We start from the raw sequence: 18467 nt of genomic DNA, 5'->3' as shown, positions 1-18467 counted from the left end.
AATACTTGCTAGGTACCTATATATCTCTAGTTTGTGATAAAAGTCGCACAGATCCAGTGACAGATGTGCATTAGTTTTTTCAATGGCAGCTATTCCAACTTAATTACTGACAAAACTGTTGGTTTGCAAATCTTTGAAAAGGTGGTAATGGAAAATAAGTACTTTTGTATTCCTGGCAGAATAGGATTTCCTGTGCAATGTGTGTGAAAACATTTAATATGCACTTAAAACTTTGAAAACATTTAAACAGATCTTATTATCTTAGAAATAGAATTATTAAAAAAAACCAACAAGCTATGAAAACAGAAGAACTAGGCACAGAAATAAGACAGATATTTGTGATAACAGTAAATAAAACGATAACTGTTATGAAGGTTACTCTCTTAGCTTTGCAGGATTGCTTCTACAGATTTAGAAGTTAAAAAACTCTTTCCTGAGCATTAAATTACATTTGTACGTTATGAAGGACGCTCAGCTTTCTCTAAAGCACTCAAGAGGAGACAGTGCCAAAAGACAGCTACATATTCTGGGGCAGCAGTTTCTTTTTTACCAAACTGTTTTTCCAGCTGCTTAAGAATTCATTTTGTTCCTTTTTAAATTATGAACAAAGAAGTTGTAGAATATGATAGAAAAAACATGACGCTTAAAGAAATGCAAGGAGCTTTCTACATAACCACTAAGAGCCAAACCCTTTCTTAGAAAGGGTCAGGTGAAGCAGAAATCAGTGGCCAAAAGCAAGGCTCACCAGACTGATAATCAGAAGGTAAGAAAGAAAGAAAAAAAAGAGAGAGAAAAAGAAAAGATAAAGCAGGTACATAACCATACCTAATTTCAGAAGAGAAAAGCATAGAAATATAGAGGGCTGTCAGGATGAATTACAAGAAAATAAAGCAATGGAGAGCAGTTTACTTCTTAAATGTGCATTTTTCAATAATGATTTGCAATGAACAAAATTGAGGGATCTGCAACTTGTGCATATTTTGCGCTGGAAGGAGGGCATAGTTATTGGGGAAAATTCCTACTTTTAGAATCTAAAAGCAGCTAATTGGAATACAGACACAACAATATCGGAGACACCGAAGGAAAGTTTAGAGTAGAAATGCCCACCGATTTTCAAGAAGAATGCATTTGTAGATATCAATAGCTTCTTGGTAGTGGGACCGCATGTAGTGGATAGATGCCAAGCTAAGCTGATCCTCTGTAATGTCTTGCAGATTTTGGTGAGAGCTCATCAGTTTCTTCTCATCACTGAACTAAAAGAGAAAGTGCGACATTCTCAAAAGAGTTCAGTGAGAAATACATTTTAAGTGAATTAGCTGGATTAGTTTTGCCCTTGCTGGCAAGCAGCAATTGATTCATTTTTAACATCTGGATGTTACTTCAAAGTTAATCTGAACAGTGGAGAAAGCCAAACAAAGAAGCAGACTGGTTGTAACTAGATAAATGTGAGGCTAAAACTAAGCACACACTTTCCTTTAAGTTGTGATTTAGACATAATTACATGTCACAGGCCTTGTTGGATAAGAGAGGAAGAGCTTAATTCATCAGTTATTTCACAAATGTAATTTTGCAACACAAGATTTAACTTACTGCTCAATCCGGCAGAATTTTTTTCTGTTAACAGATGAAATCTTATTTCTCATGGATAGCAGAAAAATGCGAGTCCTGCCAACACTCAAGAACTAACTTTCACAATACTTTACAACACTAGCAAATTCTCTGTCATCATTCCTCCAAAATCCCAGTTAAAGAAGTGATTTTTAAAAGCATTGCTGTCAAGCACATAACAAATGCACCAGGGTATAAAAAAAAGCAACAGAGTTCAACAATCACCTTATACTTGTATTACAAGAATAAAGTTGAGGCTACCCAGCAATCACTTTAATCAAATCAGTTACTCCAGTGCTTCCCTTCTTTTTATCATGGACATCATTAAGTGCCAGCGTCACTACAGAAACATTTTAAGATTACTCTTCTAAACCAACAGAGATTTAAGTCAAGATAATCAGGCATCAAAGCTAACACTCAGGACTTGTATTTTATTTTGCCCAAAACTCAGTCTCTTTGGTACCACAATACTGGTTCGGTATCATACAGGGTGGTACAAAAGCAAATGGAAGTTCCTTTACCACACAGCCACATGTGGCAATTGAAACAGTCATTAAACTGTTGTTGAAATTTAAGTAAGTCTCATGCCATAAACATTATTACATTTTGGACACTGAATGACCTAGGAAGATCAGTAATACCTTACGGACTTTCTTGGTCAAACTGCTAAGTATATAGCACAGCTGCAAGTTAAGAAACTTTGATACACTTCAAAGAAAAAGAAAATAGTGGTGTATGCATTTCTGATTCTGTTCAAAGTCTCAGGTTCCTCATAATCAAAAATACCATCAGGTTCTTATTGTATGACTTGCATGAAGCTGGTTGGTAAGGCTTTTTGTAGATACTTTCTGAGAGCATCTATTCCAAGATCCTGCCTTCACACTTGCTTTCTCCTTCACATTTTATTACAGAAGCATGGTTGCAGAAAATCTTTGTTCTTCTTTTGCCACAGACATTTTAGTTATTTGCCCAGGTTGCCAGTACACATTACAAATTACCAAATTGAAAAGAAAACAAAGCAAAGCACGAGTGAAGAAAAGACACTGTACCTTATGTGCCAGGTGAAAGAGTAAACGGTTCTGAAGACGACTCTTAGGTGCTGAAAGGAAAATTCAGTAAGTATTGCTGCAAAGAACAACTTAGGACATCTAGTTTTTATTTTAACTTTCTCAACAGACATGCATACATTCATTAACTAGCCCAAATACAGTTCTTCACTGTACTTCACTTCACCAATTTTAGAGTGGCTTTAAAGCCTTCCTGCTTCCCATCTTCATTCCCTGTCCATTTCTTTTGAAATCCCTGCTGAAAATACTTTTTCATTGGCCTCTTCCTTCCATGAGCCGTAAAAATGTCAATACCTGCACTACCATTTCTCTGCTGGTCCTTCTGATTAACATGTTTTTTTTCTGATGCCACACAGCACATCTCTTATAGAATAAAAAAAACAGCAACAGACAAACTCATAATCAAGGTTCTTTCTACAATCTGTGATATTTGAAGTAAATTGTGATTCATAATTCTAGGAATCTTGTCAACTTTCAGTGTATTGCAAATTCCAATGCTGCTACCGTTTGGTTATGCGTACAGATTATATCATACACAGTTCTAATTTCTTCAGTCTATAGGAACAAAAGGCACGTGAATGAATCCTGTACTCAGAGCAAATAAGATTCAAGCTAAGACATGAAGAGAGAAGAGTGTCTCTCCAAAGCCACTGAAGTCCCCAAAACTCCTGGCTCTAGAAGGTTTAGAAATTGCATTTAACACATTTCATAAGGCACAAATTGTTAACTGCGGAGCTTTAAGTCACTAGAGAGAGCCTTGTGCTTCACTGAGATTGACAAAGGCTCTTGGTCAGCAGAGCTATTAACTTCTTTTGGAAGCAATCTTCCAAAAAGCCTTCCCTTGTTTCCTGTGTTTTCTTCAGCCTACTCAGCTAATGAGCACTCTCATTTTTGCTCAGACCAACCAGCTGGCAACCCAGCATTTACATGGAATTCTTACAAAGAACAGAATTACTTACTGTGTTTATGGGGCCAAGAAAATGCAGAGTTAGCAAAGCAAAGGCCTGTAACACAACGCTATAATTCTTCTGACATCCTAAACCACGAAAGAGAGCTCAAACCACCAAAACCTCTTTCTCTTCCCTTTCAAAGATGGAAATTTCTAGCAATAAATTAGATTTATTTTAAACAGCAATTTAGGGACAGATTTCCATACTTCTTACTTTTTCTCTACATAATAAGAAAACCGTAATTCACAACAATGCCAAAAACCAACCAGGCCATTCTCATCAGATGGGTACTGCAAAACTCTCTATGTACTCTCTCCAACTACATCTAGAAAAAGAAGACAGCAAATTTTCTCTCCAAAGAATTGCTAGAATAGAGAATTGCCAAAAGGAAAAGGTGGTACAAGAGAGTTCTCACAAAACCAAAATATCTCGCCAAGTATTACTATCCAAGGATCAAGAAGTTACGAAGCTACATGGTCTTCAATCTTGGATGTATTAGGGAATTCTCACTGGCCTAATAAAGGAAAGGAAAGCTTTTCTGATCTACAGTCAATACTGTGCAAGCAGCAGTAGCATTATTATTGACATTGCAGTACATTCCAGAGGCTATTTCATCCACTGAGTTAGAAAGCTGGAGTACCTTGACTTAAAGCAAATTCTTCAACATGCTGTCAGCAGTGATGCCACAGTTAACTCTGCATGTGCCTCAGCATTAATTGATAGGTTTCAGTATCGAAGTTTACAAAGGTTGCACATGGACCCCACATGTGCTTTCGTGCAAAACTTCAACCAACCACAACCACTCTTCACAGTTCAAAACGTTAGGTCATCAAAGACTCCAAAAATATCAGCAGGACAATTTGTGGGATTTACACTGAAAACAACATATTGTATAACCACAGTCCAGTGAACAAAGACATCAACGTTCCTTTTTTTTGCGTAGGTTTTGTTTCTTTTTCTGAGTAGGTTTTAGCATTAATTCCTGTGTAAGCGACTTGCAAGCAGTATTCCCTCAAGAACCTAAACTGAGGAATTATTGTTTCACTGGTCAACCAGTGACGGTAGGGCCACACTCTCAAATCTGGCATCTGATCTGACGCTGAAATTGTTATTTACTTCTTGGCAAGAGCTGGAGCGTTAGTCCATGTTATCCTATGCCTAAAACCAGGCAAAAGGTGAAACCCAAGTTCTGATGGTTTGCATAGGTAGGAAAAAGGCTCCCACTTCATAAGATACAGTACTACATGATAGAATCCATTTTACATTCTTTAAAATATAACCTTTTTACCTGATGTCAGGCAGGGAAGAGGAGGGGCAAAAACAAAAACAAAAAATGTAGTCTGGTTGACACTGTAAGCAGAACCATGGAAACATTCAATAACAGCAGTTTATTTTCTCCCAGTGCCAAACTTATTTCTTGAAAGAGACCTATGAACAAGGTCAGATTAATTTCCAGATAGAATCAAATAACAAATATTAGATAAAGCTGCTGTTAATCACTGGGGCAGGAAGGGGTGAAACTACCTCATCATCAAAGAATGATCTTTTGAGGAATGCTAGGCTTGCTCTTTTACTACTCTCCGTTATCAAATGTCATTGTCACTGACCTATCAATGCCACAAGGAAGCACATATTTCTTTTCCTATCATACTTTCTCAAGAAAGAGACTGCTTATTTTTTTGTTTGTCTGTTTATGTCAGCATTTAGAAATCTAGGGATCATGATGACAATGCTGCACTGCGATAAACTGCACCCTGCTCCTGTGTCTAGTATTGGCCTTGTACTGAAGACATCACTGAGATAGCCAGACTGGACATAGCTCTTTCCACCTAAGAAATGCAACAACATCTCTATGCTAGAATTTTTGTAATGATCAGTGCTGATGTTCCAGGGACTAAAGTCATAGATGAAACGTTTACATGTTGCGTTGAGAGACCTGGTTTGGTGGGGTTATTGATGGTAGGTGGATGGTTGGACTGGATGATCTTGTAGGTCTTTTCCAACCTTGCTAATTTTATGATTCTATGATTCTATGACACAGATCTTAAAAGCCTTTTCCCTTCTGTTTCCCTGTGGTGACTCTGAGCAGGCACCAACACAAACTGTTTGTTAAAATATAATAAATAGCAACAGCAAGAGAGAAGGCAGTTATCTTCACTATTAAACAAAAAGTGAATCTCACTAGAAATGGCAGCTCAGACTCTGGGTGGGTTCCATATTCCTCTCACAGGCAGTAAGAAGATGATGAGCAGGGTCATGAACAATCTGGCCTTTGTGCAAGACAAGGTTGGTGAAGCACCCAGAACTAACAAAATCCATCCAGCAAACATAATGTATACAAATACTCTATTGAGCACTTCACATGCTAACAGGTGTAGAATACATCCTAAACTGACAGATCTGGGAGGGGGTTGAAGTGGAACAGTGATGAGAATGCTTCAGCCAGGTAACACAGAAAATATGACCAGAGAAAACCCTATTTCACTGTCCCTGAGAAACAACGCCCTGCTCACCTGAACACAGCTGAATGAAGCCCTCTGTGCTTCAGAACCACAGTCTCGCTGGTGGAAGGAAAATGCAAGGGTAAGGGAAAAATGTCAGGAAAAAACAGAGTCCAGCACTGAGGTTTACACTTGTACACACTTGAATAGCTCAACTGTTGAGAATTTTCTCACATGAAACCTACAGAGGTAATTCACCGAAATTTTCCCTTTCCTCAAATACTTTTATTCTCTTTCATAATTAAGTCAGTTCAACTGTGTTCAGTTCCTTGCGGTATATACACATCTCATTTCAGTCATGCCTGAGCACAGTAACTTGAAGATGACTGAAACAAAAACTCAATTATTTCTGTTATGTGGATTCCACTACGCTTTAAAAAGCAAATAAAAAACCAACAACACAGAAAACAAACAAAACCAACAAAACACCACCAAATCAAAACAGGGCTGGTAGTTTTTAAAGTTAAAAGATCTATAATTTGATACTTTCTTGTGTCCACTTCGAAAGTTCAAACTCAGCTGTTTCAAAAACACCTAAAATGCAATGAAAATGAACTCCTCAAGAAATACAGTACAAGCAGAAAGCAAATAATTTTGCATGTAGGGAAAGATGCAGCCTAAAGAAAAAGAAAATCCAGCAATGTTTCCATGCCCTCTTGTAACTGCACATTTTCACTGGTGACAGCTATCTGACACCTGGCAAACATTTGTGCATGAATAAGCAAAACTGGTTTGGAAAATGCCGCCGTTCTTACTAATTCATCTCTGTTTTGCTTTTGTGCAATATTGCTCCTTCCTGCACAAGCTGAAATGAGAAGTATCTCTGTTCAGTTAAACCACATTCTGAGCTGACACACGAAGAGCCGTGAAGAAGCAAAGCAATTATAAAGCACTGCCCATTAAAAAATAGGAGAAAAACCTCTAATGACACGTTAATACAACCCTATCTGTGCATGAAGCTTACATTTAATTGTAAATTTCCACATTTAAAAGACTGGGTTTTTTTTTTTTGTTTTTTTTTTTGCAGCCTCACTTATGTGCAAATCACATTTGCTGGCATATATTTTGTGGTTTAAAAGAATACTGTTGGTTCTTGTTTTTTTTTCTTAATGCAGTGCTGGCCAAAGGCTTCTGAGAGCACTGCACAGGCTTCTGAACACTAGGATTAGTTGCCAGCATTTCTGTGCAAATGTGGCAGGCTGAGTTTCTGGTCTTTGTCATTTATTTCTTGAAGGCACAGGACTGAGAATGCAACATAAGACTATTTGGTTTTATAATGAAAAATTAATATATGTATTATTATTTATTAAGCCAAGATGAAGACTTGGCTGCACTCTTGCAAGGCAAGAATGGGTTGACATACACTACAGAAAATATATGTTCAGCCCTGTGCATTAAAGCACTGATGCGGAAGGAATAAACAATGCATCACTTGGCAGCTTGGCTATGGGATCACTATGGAACAACAGCTGCTGACTTGAAGTAACTCCACTTTCATCACAGATTCAGGAACTATAACGTAAGGGGACAGCAGAAAAAAGAGGCCAGAACTATCTGAAAGGAATTTGGAAGAAAGCCTAGAGGAGATAAAGTACATCTATAATGAAAAACCTTCAAAAAAGGATTCTCTGCTGCTGACTTTTTGTTCCACTTCTTAGGTTATGTTTGCAGTAATTCTGGTTTATTTGACTTTTGATATACAGACTTATTATTTCCTGAGAGAATGTACAATAAAGTTTTATTTAAGTAATGACAAGCTTCACATCTATTATAAAATAAAGTCTTGCTCCAGAATAGAATGCAAACAATCTTTTATGAAATGCAATAATTACCTCATGGCCTTTAACCCTAATTTCCTGATTTTTAAACATTCTTCACATTTGTCCTCAGTTAACAATTTTCTTAAGCAACGACAACAGTAAATGACAGGAAGGAACTTCTATTTAATTTCCAGATATTTATATTTCTGTGCAGATGAGCTATTCCAGAAAGCTAGATGACATTTACATTCCCTTTCATGAAGAGACTCCAACACCGTAGGAATTTAGAATTATAAATGAAAATAAATTATTTCTCCCTCATTTGTTTTAGCGCTGTGCTGCTTTCAGAGGCATGACAACTGCAGCAATAATCAATAAACATCAAACAGTATGCAAAAAGTCTGGCAAAGTAATCCCAAAATAGCAATGGTAAGCAGCCCAGCACTAACAGTATCTATCACTCTTACAGCAGTGTTAAAGGCAGTAGTGGATAAATGATGTTCTTCTACAGACTTCACCTGTTGTGCTTACAACCCAATGAAGTATTTTGCTTCTTCCAGATCTTTGCAAAACCACGGAAGAAATCGTAAGACACTACAGCTTCCACTGTTAATATATTGAGAAAAATTGTCGCTGATGTGACTGTAAGACGCTGAAAAAAACTAAAAGAGGATATGTCTTGAGTGAAAATAAGACAACTCAACTTCAGTGTAGGAAAGCCCGAAATGATGGGTGTAGAAAGGGGAATCTACAACACTTCTCCTTTCTCCACTGAAAGCTCCCAAGCGTTACAAATCTTCAGCCGTGACTGCCTCCCCAGCAAGCTTAAGTAGCCAGGAATCATCAGTATTACAATACTCACAGCAAAGGCTTAGCATCTCACTACAAAAACAGGCATGCTGCCCTACTTGCACAATTACGTAAAGATCAGCAAGTAACATTACTGCTAAGCCGTTTTCTATTTTGTTCCTAAGCTACATTCCCAATGTCATGCACTCCTCTCTTAATATTCCTGCCCTATTTTCTTCTGGCACTTGAGCACTGTTAACCACACCACTTACCCTACCCCTTGCCGTGCTACCAAGAACTGATCTGGGGGGCAGGGAAGAATTAACCTCTCCTCACTTTCAGCTCCCAGCTCTAAAGATGCATGCCCAGCCATGTACCTGTCATCTCCAGAATGGAGAACTGTAATTCACCCTATGTGAAGCTGATGACAACAAGCAGGCTCCAGCTGGTACAGGATGCAGCCACTTGCTTCCTCTGTCATTTAGATATAGTGACACCACAGATCTATAGCCCAATTATTTTTACATTTCAAGTCCTAGATTGTAACCTCCTAAATTCAAGCTTGCAGTACTTTACAGATTAGATTATTACCTGTGAATGCTAGAATTTTACACACTTCTTGAACAATATGGATCACTAATCAAGAATACGCAATACACATTTCTGCAGGAAACTTTTTATAGTTGGAAACAAAACGTTTTCAGATGTGGGAATCAAGTTCAAGATGATTGTTCAGGGAATTTTAAAGGGTTACCAGAATCTCATTATCTCTATAAAATACTGCAAAACTGTCATCTTTGGAGGCATTCTTCCACAGTAGCAGAATATGCACAATAATTTTCTCCCTATCCTATTTTCAGCCCAAGATTAAAAAATAAAGAATGAAACAAAACAGAAAACAAAAGACTCCATAAGAGTCTTATCCTAAAAAGATGAGAGTCAGAAGCTGAGAACACCACCACTATTAATTGTACTTAGGAAGCACTGAGATACTATGGTGATGGGAAACAATAGAAGTCACTAAGATAAAAAGAAAGTGATGGGTAACAAAATGAAACTGGAGAAACATTTTTAGGCAGTAAAAGAGTGCCTTGGAATCTAATTTCCATTCCTCTTCTTTAATGATTCCATGCATGTTCACATTAACACGGAAATGTAATAACGTGGTGCAGCAATATCCACACCTTGTAGAATGAGATCCCTAATATCAAACTGAAAAGGCAGTAAGACCATCTACGAAGTCACTCAAACTGCTGAATTCTCTCATGCTTTTATCTTGATAATTTCACTATCCTCATTAGCTTCATCTGCACTGGCTCAGAGATATGGAGTCAGTCAAAAGAACAGTAAATTTTTGCTGCTGGTCAGCATATGCTACATTTTGTATTTAGAAATTAGTAAGAGAAATTATTTTCCAGATGCTTCTTTCAGTTCCATTTGTTCCACCTCCCCAAGGTATTTTTAGGGAGCAAATCTCGTTACAAATCTTGCCCTGAACAGAAAGAAAAAAACACAAAAAAACATGAAAACCCCCAACTTTGCTCAGAAGTATCCTTTATTACTCTGGAAAAAAAGCACCATATACTTTTTCTGGAAGTCATTTTAGTTGTTCAAGTCAACAAACAGTTCTTTTCATCAATCAGAGACATACATCTCACCTTTCAAGGCTGCTTGTTCAGCTTGTGTATACATCCCCAGAAAGAAGTAGGTACACGCAAGGTTCACCCAAACATCAGGATTGCAAGATGGTTGTTTGGTCAAGGCCTCATATTCCTGTAAAAGAAGAGGTGTTTTTTGTTGTGGTTTTTTTTTTTCTTCATTTAATAGTATACAAATTATTCAGCTCACTCAACTTATTCCCAAGTTCATTATCACTCTTACAACCAAACTACCACATTTTAACCTAACATACGTTCAGCAGCTCCTTTTTGTTCACGACAGTGGAAGAGTCAAAGGAGACAAGCAGCACTATAAATCTTCTCTGCAGGAATTCTGTCAATGTCGTAATAGTTATAAAGTCATCAGGATAACCAGCTTTTCCTCTCTTTTCTGATGCTTCCCTAACTCCTCCTCCAGTCATAAAAACCATGGCAATCTCTTCATGAATACTTATTGGAGTAAGTGTTAAACATCCTTTTATAAATCTGTATGTAGTGTCTTAGTATAGATTAAAACAGCAGACTCAAAAGACATGCTATATGCAAGGCAATCCAAAGAGGTGTGGCAAGAAATATTTTTGTGCCATTAATAAATAAAATAAAAGTTTAAAATAAAATAGAGTGTTTATTTCAACTTTAATGTATATAGTTTATAAATAAATATTCACACGTTGCAGGTGTGCCATTTTTTTTCCCTCTTCGAGGCTCTATTAAATTACTGAGAAGGACCTTCCCAGTGAAAGTGCCTCCTACTGCATTCCTTCTCCCCATCCCATGTCCAATCTCCAGCATAAGGCAAAAGCAGGCCAGGTCATTCAAGGTTCTCACAAGACCTGCTTAAAGAACGCTACCCCTATAATTCTCAACCAGCAGAAGCCTCTCAACAACACACCCCACTGCCAACTCTGTATTCTTTCTCCAAGCGTATTATCTGGAATTTCTCCCTTCCTGGTGAGTTTACCACACTGTGCCACCGTGCATGGAAGTCTTCTTCCCGTGGGGGAAAGGCACAGATACTGATATCAATCACTAGAGAAACTATGTCCAAAGGGCAGTGAATTCCAAGAACAGATGCATGCTGACAACAACAAAATTTATAGTTCGCTAGTAAAAAGAATTTTTTTCTGTTGCCAAGTGAAAGCAAACTGCACTGTCAACCACAGAAGGTATTGGTGAGGTGTGCTCTTTAAAGCCAGCTCAGTTTTGCTAATATTCTAGGGACTAACCATCCTTCAAGAAAGCTTTAAAAAAATAATAAATTAATTGATTAAAAAAAAAACCAAACCCAAAACAACAAGCAACTGCCAACTACAAAGAAAATATTTACGTATAGGCTGATGTTCCCTACTGTGGTCAGATCGGTCTTGACGCAGGCCTGTGATGGAGCTCTGAGACAGGCTACTGCTCTGTATTGGGGCCATCTGGAATCCTTCAGAATCCACTCAGATTAAATGCACCCAAAGGTCTCTTTCGGCTATGGCTTCAGGCAGATTAATTAGAAAGGACAAAGTGCATAAACACAAGTCATGTTCTGGCCTGGCCATTCAAGACAAGCAATAAATAAAGAGTGCTGTAGCATTACTAATGCGAATCTGTAGAAACACAGTAAATAAAAATGAGGACTGTTAGTCCTTCCTACAACATAGTTCTGGGCCATGAGCCCAAGCTAAGTGCTGCTGCCCCTTCACTCAGTAAAAGCCATTCAACATTACAGTTTCTCAAAGAATACTTCACAAGTGCTTTTCCCCTTCCTCACCCAAAACAAAACCAAACCAAAAGCACAACAAACACACCAAGAAAATCAACCAACAAAATACTCTACAAGCCTTCCCAACAGTCGCCCCGTGGCATATTTTTGCCAACCAAGGGCTTAACAGCTTCATGCTTTTTCACTCTCCTTCACCTCTCATCCCATCTAAAGACCCACATACCTTTCCACAGAAGCAGGCTGCTAGGTTGATTACCTATGGCTACGGACACCTACTGACAATGCGCCTACTAACAACACTGAGAGCACTGCGTAGAATCCTGCTAGCCTCATTACTTGTCAGGATTCTCCAAGCTCATAAACAAAGGTTCTGCAAAGATGCTGAAGAGGCCAATGTACAGGGCTGCCTCACAAGTGCTCAAGGAGGCGAGGAGATACTTGATTCCTGGCTACAGTCATGACAAAGAAGCACAGAGAACTGAGAGCCAAAAATCCATCTTTCTACCTTCAGCTGTCAGAAGCTTGAGCATTTTTATATTTTCATACTCTCAGCAGAGGAATTCAAACAAAACTAGACATTGCTCATCCATGAACAATTACCCTGGTATACCTCGGTTCCTTTCACGCTTCACTGCCTGACTGAGGCACAGCAGAGTAGGTAGGAGGTCCTGTCCAGCAAAGAAGTGAAGCAGTTCCTGATTCTCTGCTGAAGAGAAGGCAGCAGGCAGGAAAGCCTGTCAGAATCCCTGGGTGACAAGAAGGTGGAGGGGATTCCCCACTAGGAATAGAAGAGGTAAAAATCTCCACAAGAGTAATTAGATCCTCCGATCAACTAGGGGAGTCCCACTTGCCGTACAATGCCAAGAAGACACTTATCTGCCTACTGTTAGTAAAAATCAATTTACAAGTGAGTAGGAAGCCCTCAGGGACTGCCACCATGACTGCTGGAAGGGTTCGGTGTAGTGCCACTTGTAAACTGGTGCACAGCAGCAGTGATGATCCCAGACCAGTGCCAGTGGTATATCCTTTGAGAAAGACATCGACCTACTAAGAAAGGAGAAGTGTAAACCTAGTCAGGCTGAGGTTAGAGCTCTGCCTAGCGACTGCTGGTATGTCTACAGTAAGACAACTTGAATGTGCAATTACATTGCTGTAATTCTCCCTGAAGATACTCTTGGATTTGCGGGTCTGTCTGTTTTTCACTTCTTCCCCACCTCTCCTTGTGGATGATGATGGCTACCTCACCCCAATTCCCAAGACTCTCCAAGACGTGGCACGTAGCCAGCACGCCTAACTCACCATGAAAATCTCATTATAAATGAAAGGATTGCTAAACAGCAGGATTTCATCAGGTAAAAAGAATACCAACCACAAATTAGGCATGTAGTGACAGAGACAACAGATACATTGTCACTTGCAGGTACTCGGGACTGTGAAGCATTTAGACTTCGTGTAATGTCACTCTGTATAATTCTGGAGAATTTTCTACCCACAGTACTTCATTTATCATGGTCTCAGCACATCCCAAAGAGATCTAGATATTATAGAGAATCCAGGAATTTGTCCTTGAGAATATACCAACAACACCTCTGTAATATAGCAGTGAAGGTAGATGCTGCATGCAATTCATCCTCAAAGCTGATAACTGAAAGGGAATTCAACCTACACAGTACAGTCAACGCTTTCCTTTGACCACTACAACATCTGGAATTACAAACACAGTGTTCTGATCCAAAAGAAACTAGGCTCAGATGCGCAGGCTTATTTCCCACGTGCTACCAAAGCAACAAAGATACCAGGATTCATTACTGTGCCAAAAATCGGTCTTAAAGTGGAAAAGACAGGCCCTGTGATCTCTCACTTTAAGAGGTGTGTATACATGGTTTGCAGTTGTTTTGTTTTTTTTGTGTGCGTTTGTTTTTTCCCTGCCAGGGCAGAAAGAGAAAAACAGACTGGGTTGTAGATTTTAAAAGCCTGAATCAACAGCATCATCTAGTGGTGAAGTAAATAAAACTGACAAACTCTAATTTCTACAAAAACAACGCTGTTATTCTTTCACAGAAAAACTGAAAACCTACTCTGGCCAGATGAGCACCTACTGGACATTCCAAAGAGCAGAAATTATTTCAAATGAAATCCCAACCTATTATTTGTTTTATACAAACATGTTTTCTTCTGTTTAAACTTCCACTCCTTATTAACACCTTAATATCTAGATATAAATTAAGTAAAGCTACTGATTGTTACATTCATGATCTTTAAATGACACAACTCTAAACGTGAATATTAAGTTACCACTATGTTCAAAACTGCTGCTCTTCATTTTGTGCTATGTATACTGTCAAGCTGATGTCACTGAACAGTTCTAACTTCTCCCAGCAGATATTTGTTCTTTAATCTTAAGGCAAGGGGAATGTGTCTTTTCAACTTACTTGGAGGCTTGAGAAATTCTGTTTCTACCTCACATCACATCTGGATAGAGCAAATTCTCTGATACAAAACCCTATTTTTCAAAATAGTTCCCCACCACTAGAAATGCATTTTTGCCAGCAGTGAACAAGAACCTGCATGCTATGCTTATAAAACCTCCATCAGTGGAGGTGACCCGCTGTATCACAGACGCTATGATGGCATCATTGCTAGGAAAAGGTTGTCCACACAATCCATCTTGCATCATCCAGAACAGACAGAAGTCAGAAGGTGCCAAATCCAGGCTAATGGGTAGGTGTGAGCGGACAGTCCAGCCAAATCTGGCAACGTGCTTGTCATGGTTCCAGCCTAGTTTGGCCTAGTTCTGTGACTAATGGGGCAGAGGGACCCACGGACCCATGCCAGGGGAAAGAGGGAAGGGAGAAGACAGAGAGATGGGCCCAGAGAAGGAAAAACAGCAGCAACAAGCTAAGGGAGAAAACTAATTTACTAAATACGATAGCGGAACGCGAGATAACACAATATAATACAATATAATTGGAAATGAAGCTAATAAATGAATAAGAGAGAGAGCGTCTGAAAACTGAAGGCCTTACTCTAATGCTGTAGGCGAGACAGCTAGGGAGCACACACAGCAGAGACAAGCAGAAAAAGAGAGTCCCGCAACTCCCAGGCAGTTTTATCTTTTCCTCCAAATGGAAAATGAAAACGGAATAATGAAGTCTCCTGGGAGATGTAGTTCATTCTTCTCTTCTGAGACTAAGTACCCGGAACTACTGACAATCCATGGAACTGGAGCATTAACTCTTTAACTCCCAGTACACTACATGATATTATGCTGTGGAATATTGATAACAAAAATCATAGAACTGTGACAGTGCTTCATGGTCTTCAAACTGATATGAGGCCTGGTGTTATTGTGTTGCAAGAGAAAGGCTGTCTTCTTCTCTGGCATGATTCTGTAAGTATGAGTTTTCAACTTAGTCAGCATTGCAATGCAGCAGTCAGAGTTGATGGCTTAAACGTTCCAGGAAATCCAGAAGGACGACCTCTTTCCTATCCCAAAAGACAGGGCACATCATTTTACCTGCTGAGGGCTGCATCTTGGAACTTGTTGTTCAATGGGGAATTCACATGTCGCCACTCCATGGACTGTTGTTTTGACTCCAGATCACAGTGGTGACACCATGTCTCATCACCAGTAATGACGTGATCCAGGAAACTGTCACCATCAGCCTCGTACTGGTTTAATAGGTCCTCACAAACTTGCATATGGTGTTTTTTCTGTTCCTGTGTGAGCATTCATGGGACCCACCTGGTGCAAACTTTCCGGTATTACAACATTGCCACCACTGTTTCCAAAACACTGAAGTTGATATTCAGCTCCATACAGTTCTCTGGTCATGATCTGCTGATTCACCTGGATGAGCTGATCGAGTTGATGCTCTTCATTTTGCGGTGTGAGATCTGTGTACGATCATCTGGAAGATGTCTTGTCTTTCATGTCACGGTTGCCACTGCTGAAACACATCACCCACTGCCTCACTGTGCTCACATCCACTGTTTGGTCTCCATAAATGTTCAGCACACATCAGTGAATGTCAATGGATGCCATTTTTTCTGCATGGAGGAATTCAGTGATACACCTTTTCTTCATAAGCATTTCCACGTTATGGATATCATTTCATTAGATATCATTTCATTAGACTACCTCTATGCTGCCATCCATCACACAGTGACAAAATTCAATGGAATAGTGGCAGAAAGGTTCAACCTCTACTGCTATACCACCAAAATCCGCCACTAACATCATGGGCCAACATAATAAAATAGGAGGCATTACTTTCAGAGCAGCCCTCATATGTTTTAAAAAAAGAAAAATTCTCCCAGAGTACACAAGTTAGAAAACACTGCAGTCTTTTCAGACTACAACTGCACTTTACAGCAAGTTGTGGTGGAGCTCTCCCCCAGCTGACATTGACCAAAACTAGTAAGTCTTAAATGGTGTAATAGAGCACTGTAAGGATCCAGCAATTCACATCAGTAGGAATGCAACAATGGAAAAAACACTACTCAGGCAGACTGAGCTCTTTCCAAATCTTCACTTCATATGCAGCCTTGTGGGTATCACCAAACAAGTCTCTACATGACTCTGTATTCAAGAGTGCACACTGATTCCATCTCTTGGAGGTTCACAGCAAAGTAGGCAACAAAATCTTTTTCAGATTTCTACAGAGGAATATGTTAGCTCAACTGAGGAAAGGAATCCAGTGACGCTGGCAATAAACTGAGTGGCAACAAATTGAGTTTCACAGGAGACATAAATGGACACAAGACTTACATTTGGAGTCATACACAAAAAGTGACACAACAGCACAGCATGGTGCAAATACTGGTAAGTTATGTGTAATTGAATAATCAACATGCCTCTTAGTGACTTAAAACTTTTGGAGAATGTTTTATTGCACGGAATTACCTAATATAAGAGAACACACAGAAAAATAATAAAGTACATTAAATGGCCAGGGTCATCAACCTCTAAAGACTGTTAAAAAGCATGCATATTATGTATAAGGAACACAGTGAATACCACAATATAATTAAATCTGAAAAACAAAACTGTGGAAAGTTAACTGCAAGAAAGGAATGGAAAAATAGAGAACATGAACTCTGACATTAAAAAGAGCAAATCAGTTTACCGATCCTAGTGTTAAAACAAACAGTAAGTAACTACAAAAGGTCTATTGGGCAAATATCTCTTTTTCAATCCACATTGCTTTTTACACCATGAGCTTTACTATTGGGAACAATTTCTTCTCAGAAAGAGCAGTGCTGCACTGGCACAGGCTGCCCAGGGAGGTGGAGCAGGTGTTCCAGAACCGTGTGGATGTGGCACTGAGGGCATGGTCAGTGGGCATGGTGGGGATGGGCTGGTGGTTGGACTGGGTGATCTGTTCCAACCTTAATGATTCTATGATAATCACGTCTATAACTGGATTGGCTGGCAGAAGCGTTCCCTACCCCAGCACACCTTCCTGCTGTTGCCATCACCGTGGCACAGCCGCGATTCCCCATCTCACCTCCAGAGCTCTCTTGTAGTCACCCAGATGGAAGGCGGAGTACCCGATCCAGAGGTCAGCATCCTCCTCTTGCTCACCTGCGTGCCGCTGAAACTTCGGAGGGAAGAACGAGTGTGAGACTGCTGTCAGCTGTCACGCACAGTTTATAAACACCAACAAAGTAACACCAGGCCCACTTATACCGCGGGCAGTCTGATGGCTGTGGGTGCCGCTGGGTGCAGCCGCTCTCGGTTCCCAGGGAAGCAGCAGGCCCCGGCCCGCGCCCGTTACCTCCAGCAAAGCGATGGCGCCGGTGAAGTCCCTCCCGGCCAGCAGCTCCTCCAGCTGCGGCACCTTCTTCCCTTTCTTCCTCCGCCTGTCTCCCTGCGGCGGGGTGCTCCCCACAGCCGGCTTGGCCCGGGAGAGCATCTGGGCAGAGAGGAGAGCGGAGCCGGCTCAGAGCGGGGCCCCCGCGCGGGGCTGTCCCGCCCGGAGCAGGAGGGAGCGGGGAAGGAGCGCCCGCCCGGCCCTCGCCCCCCGCCCGGCCCCTCTCACCATCCTGCCGCCGGGCCCGCGCTCCCCACGCCGCCGATGGCGCCGTTGCCGCGGTAACCGGGGGACGGCGGAAGAAGGCGCGGAACCGCGCGATGCGGCCAATAGGCGCCGCGCGAAAACGGGCGCCGTCCCCGGAAGGGCTGGCCTTTGGCTCTGCTGGGCTCCCACGGGCTCCGACCACCTCACGCAGGGCAGACGCTCGTGGAGTGTCTCTTGGTTGTCCATCTCCCGAGGCCTGGAGCTTCCCGTCCTGCCGGTAGCCGGCTGGCAGGCGCTCCGACCTGCCCGGCCCAGACTGATGAGTGCAGGGCACGGCCAGAGAAGTGTACTGGCTATCAGACTCTGCAAGTAATATTTCCTATTTTATTATGTTGGTCCACGA

At 40.6% G+C, this 18467-nt stretch overlaps 1 protein-coding gene across 8 annotated transcripts in view; it reads right to left on the bottom strand.

Annotated features, from left to right (window-relative positions):
* The window catches only part of TTC26 (tetratricopeptide repeat domain 26), a 46878-nt gene extending 28411 nt beyond the window's left edge, over positions 1-18467 (bottom strand). For 4 of the 8 annotated variants that reach the window (XR_002433125.1, XM_021379433.1, XM_021379558.1 and 1 more), the window contains exons 1-6: positions 18086-18452; positions 17822-17959; positions 17552-17644; positions 10334-10448; positions 2658-2707; positions 1108-1253 (exon numbers count right to left, since the gene is read on the bottom strand). Coding sequence is in view for 6 of the 8 variants with exons in the window: in XM_021379433.1 (XP_021235108.1) it covers positions 1108-1253; positions 2658-2707; positions 10334-10448; positions 17552-17644; positions 17822-17959; positions 18086-18310 (767 nt within the window). In the remaining 2 variants the exon portion in view is untranslated. Of the gene's footprint in view, positions 1-1107; positions 1254-2657; positions 2708-10333; positions 10449-17551; positions 17645-17733; positions 17792-17821; positions 17960-18085 lie in introns of those variants that run through there. The other 4 variants (XR_002433180.1, XM_021379761.1, XM_021379251.1 and 1 more) reach the window with 4 other exon arrangements.

This window comes from Numida meleagris, chromosome 1 (assembly GCF_002078875.1).
Source record: "Numida meleagris isolate 19003 breed g44 Domestic line chromosome 1, NumMel1.0, whole genome shotgun sequence".
NCBI lineage: Eukaryota > Metazoa > Chordata > Aves > Galliformes > Numididae > Numida > Numida meleagris.
This window is presented reverse-complemented; position numbering and strand designations above follow the sequence as displayed.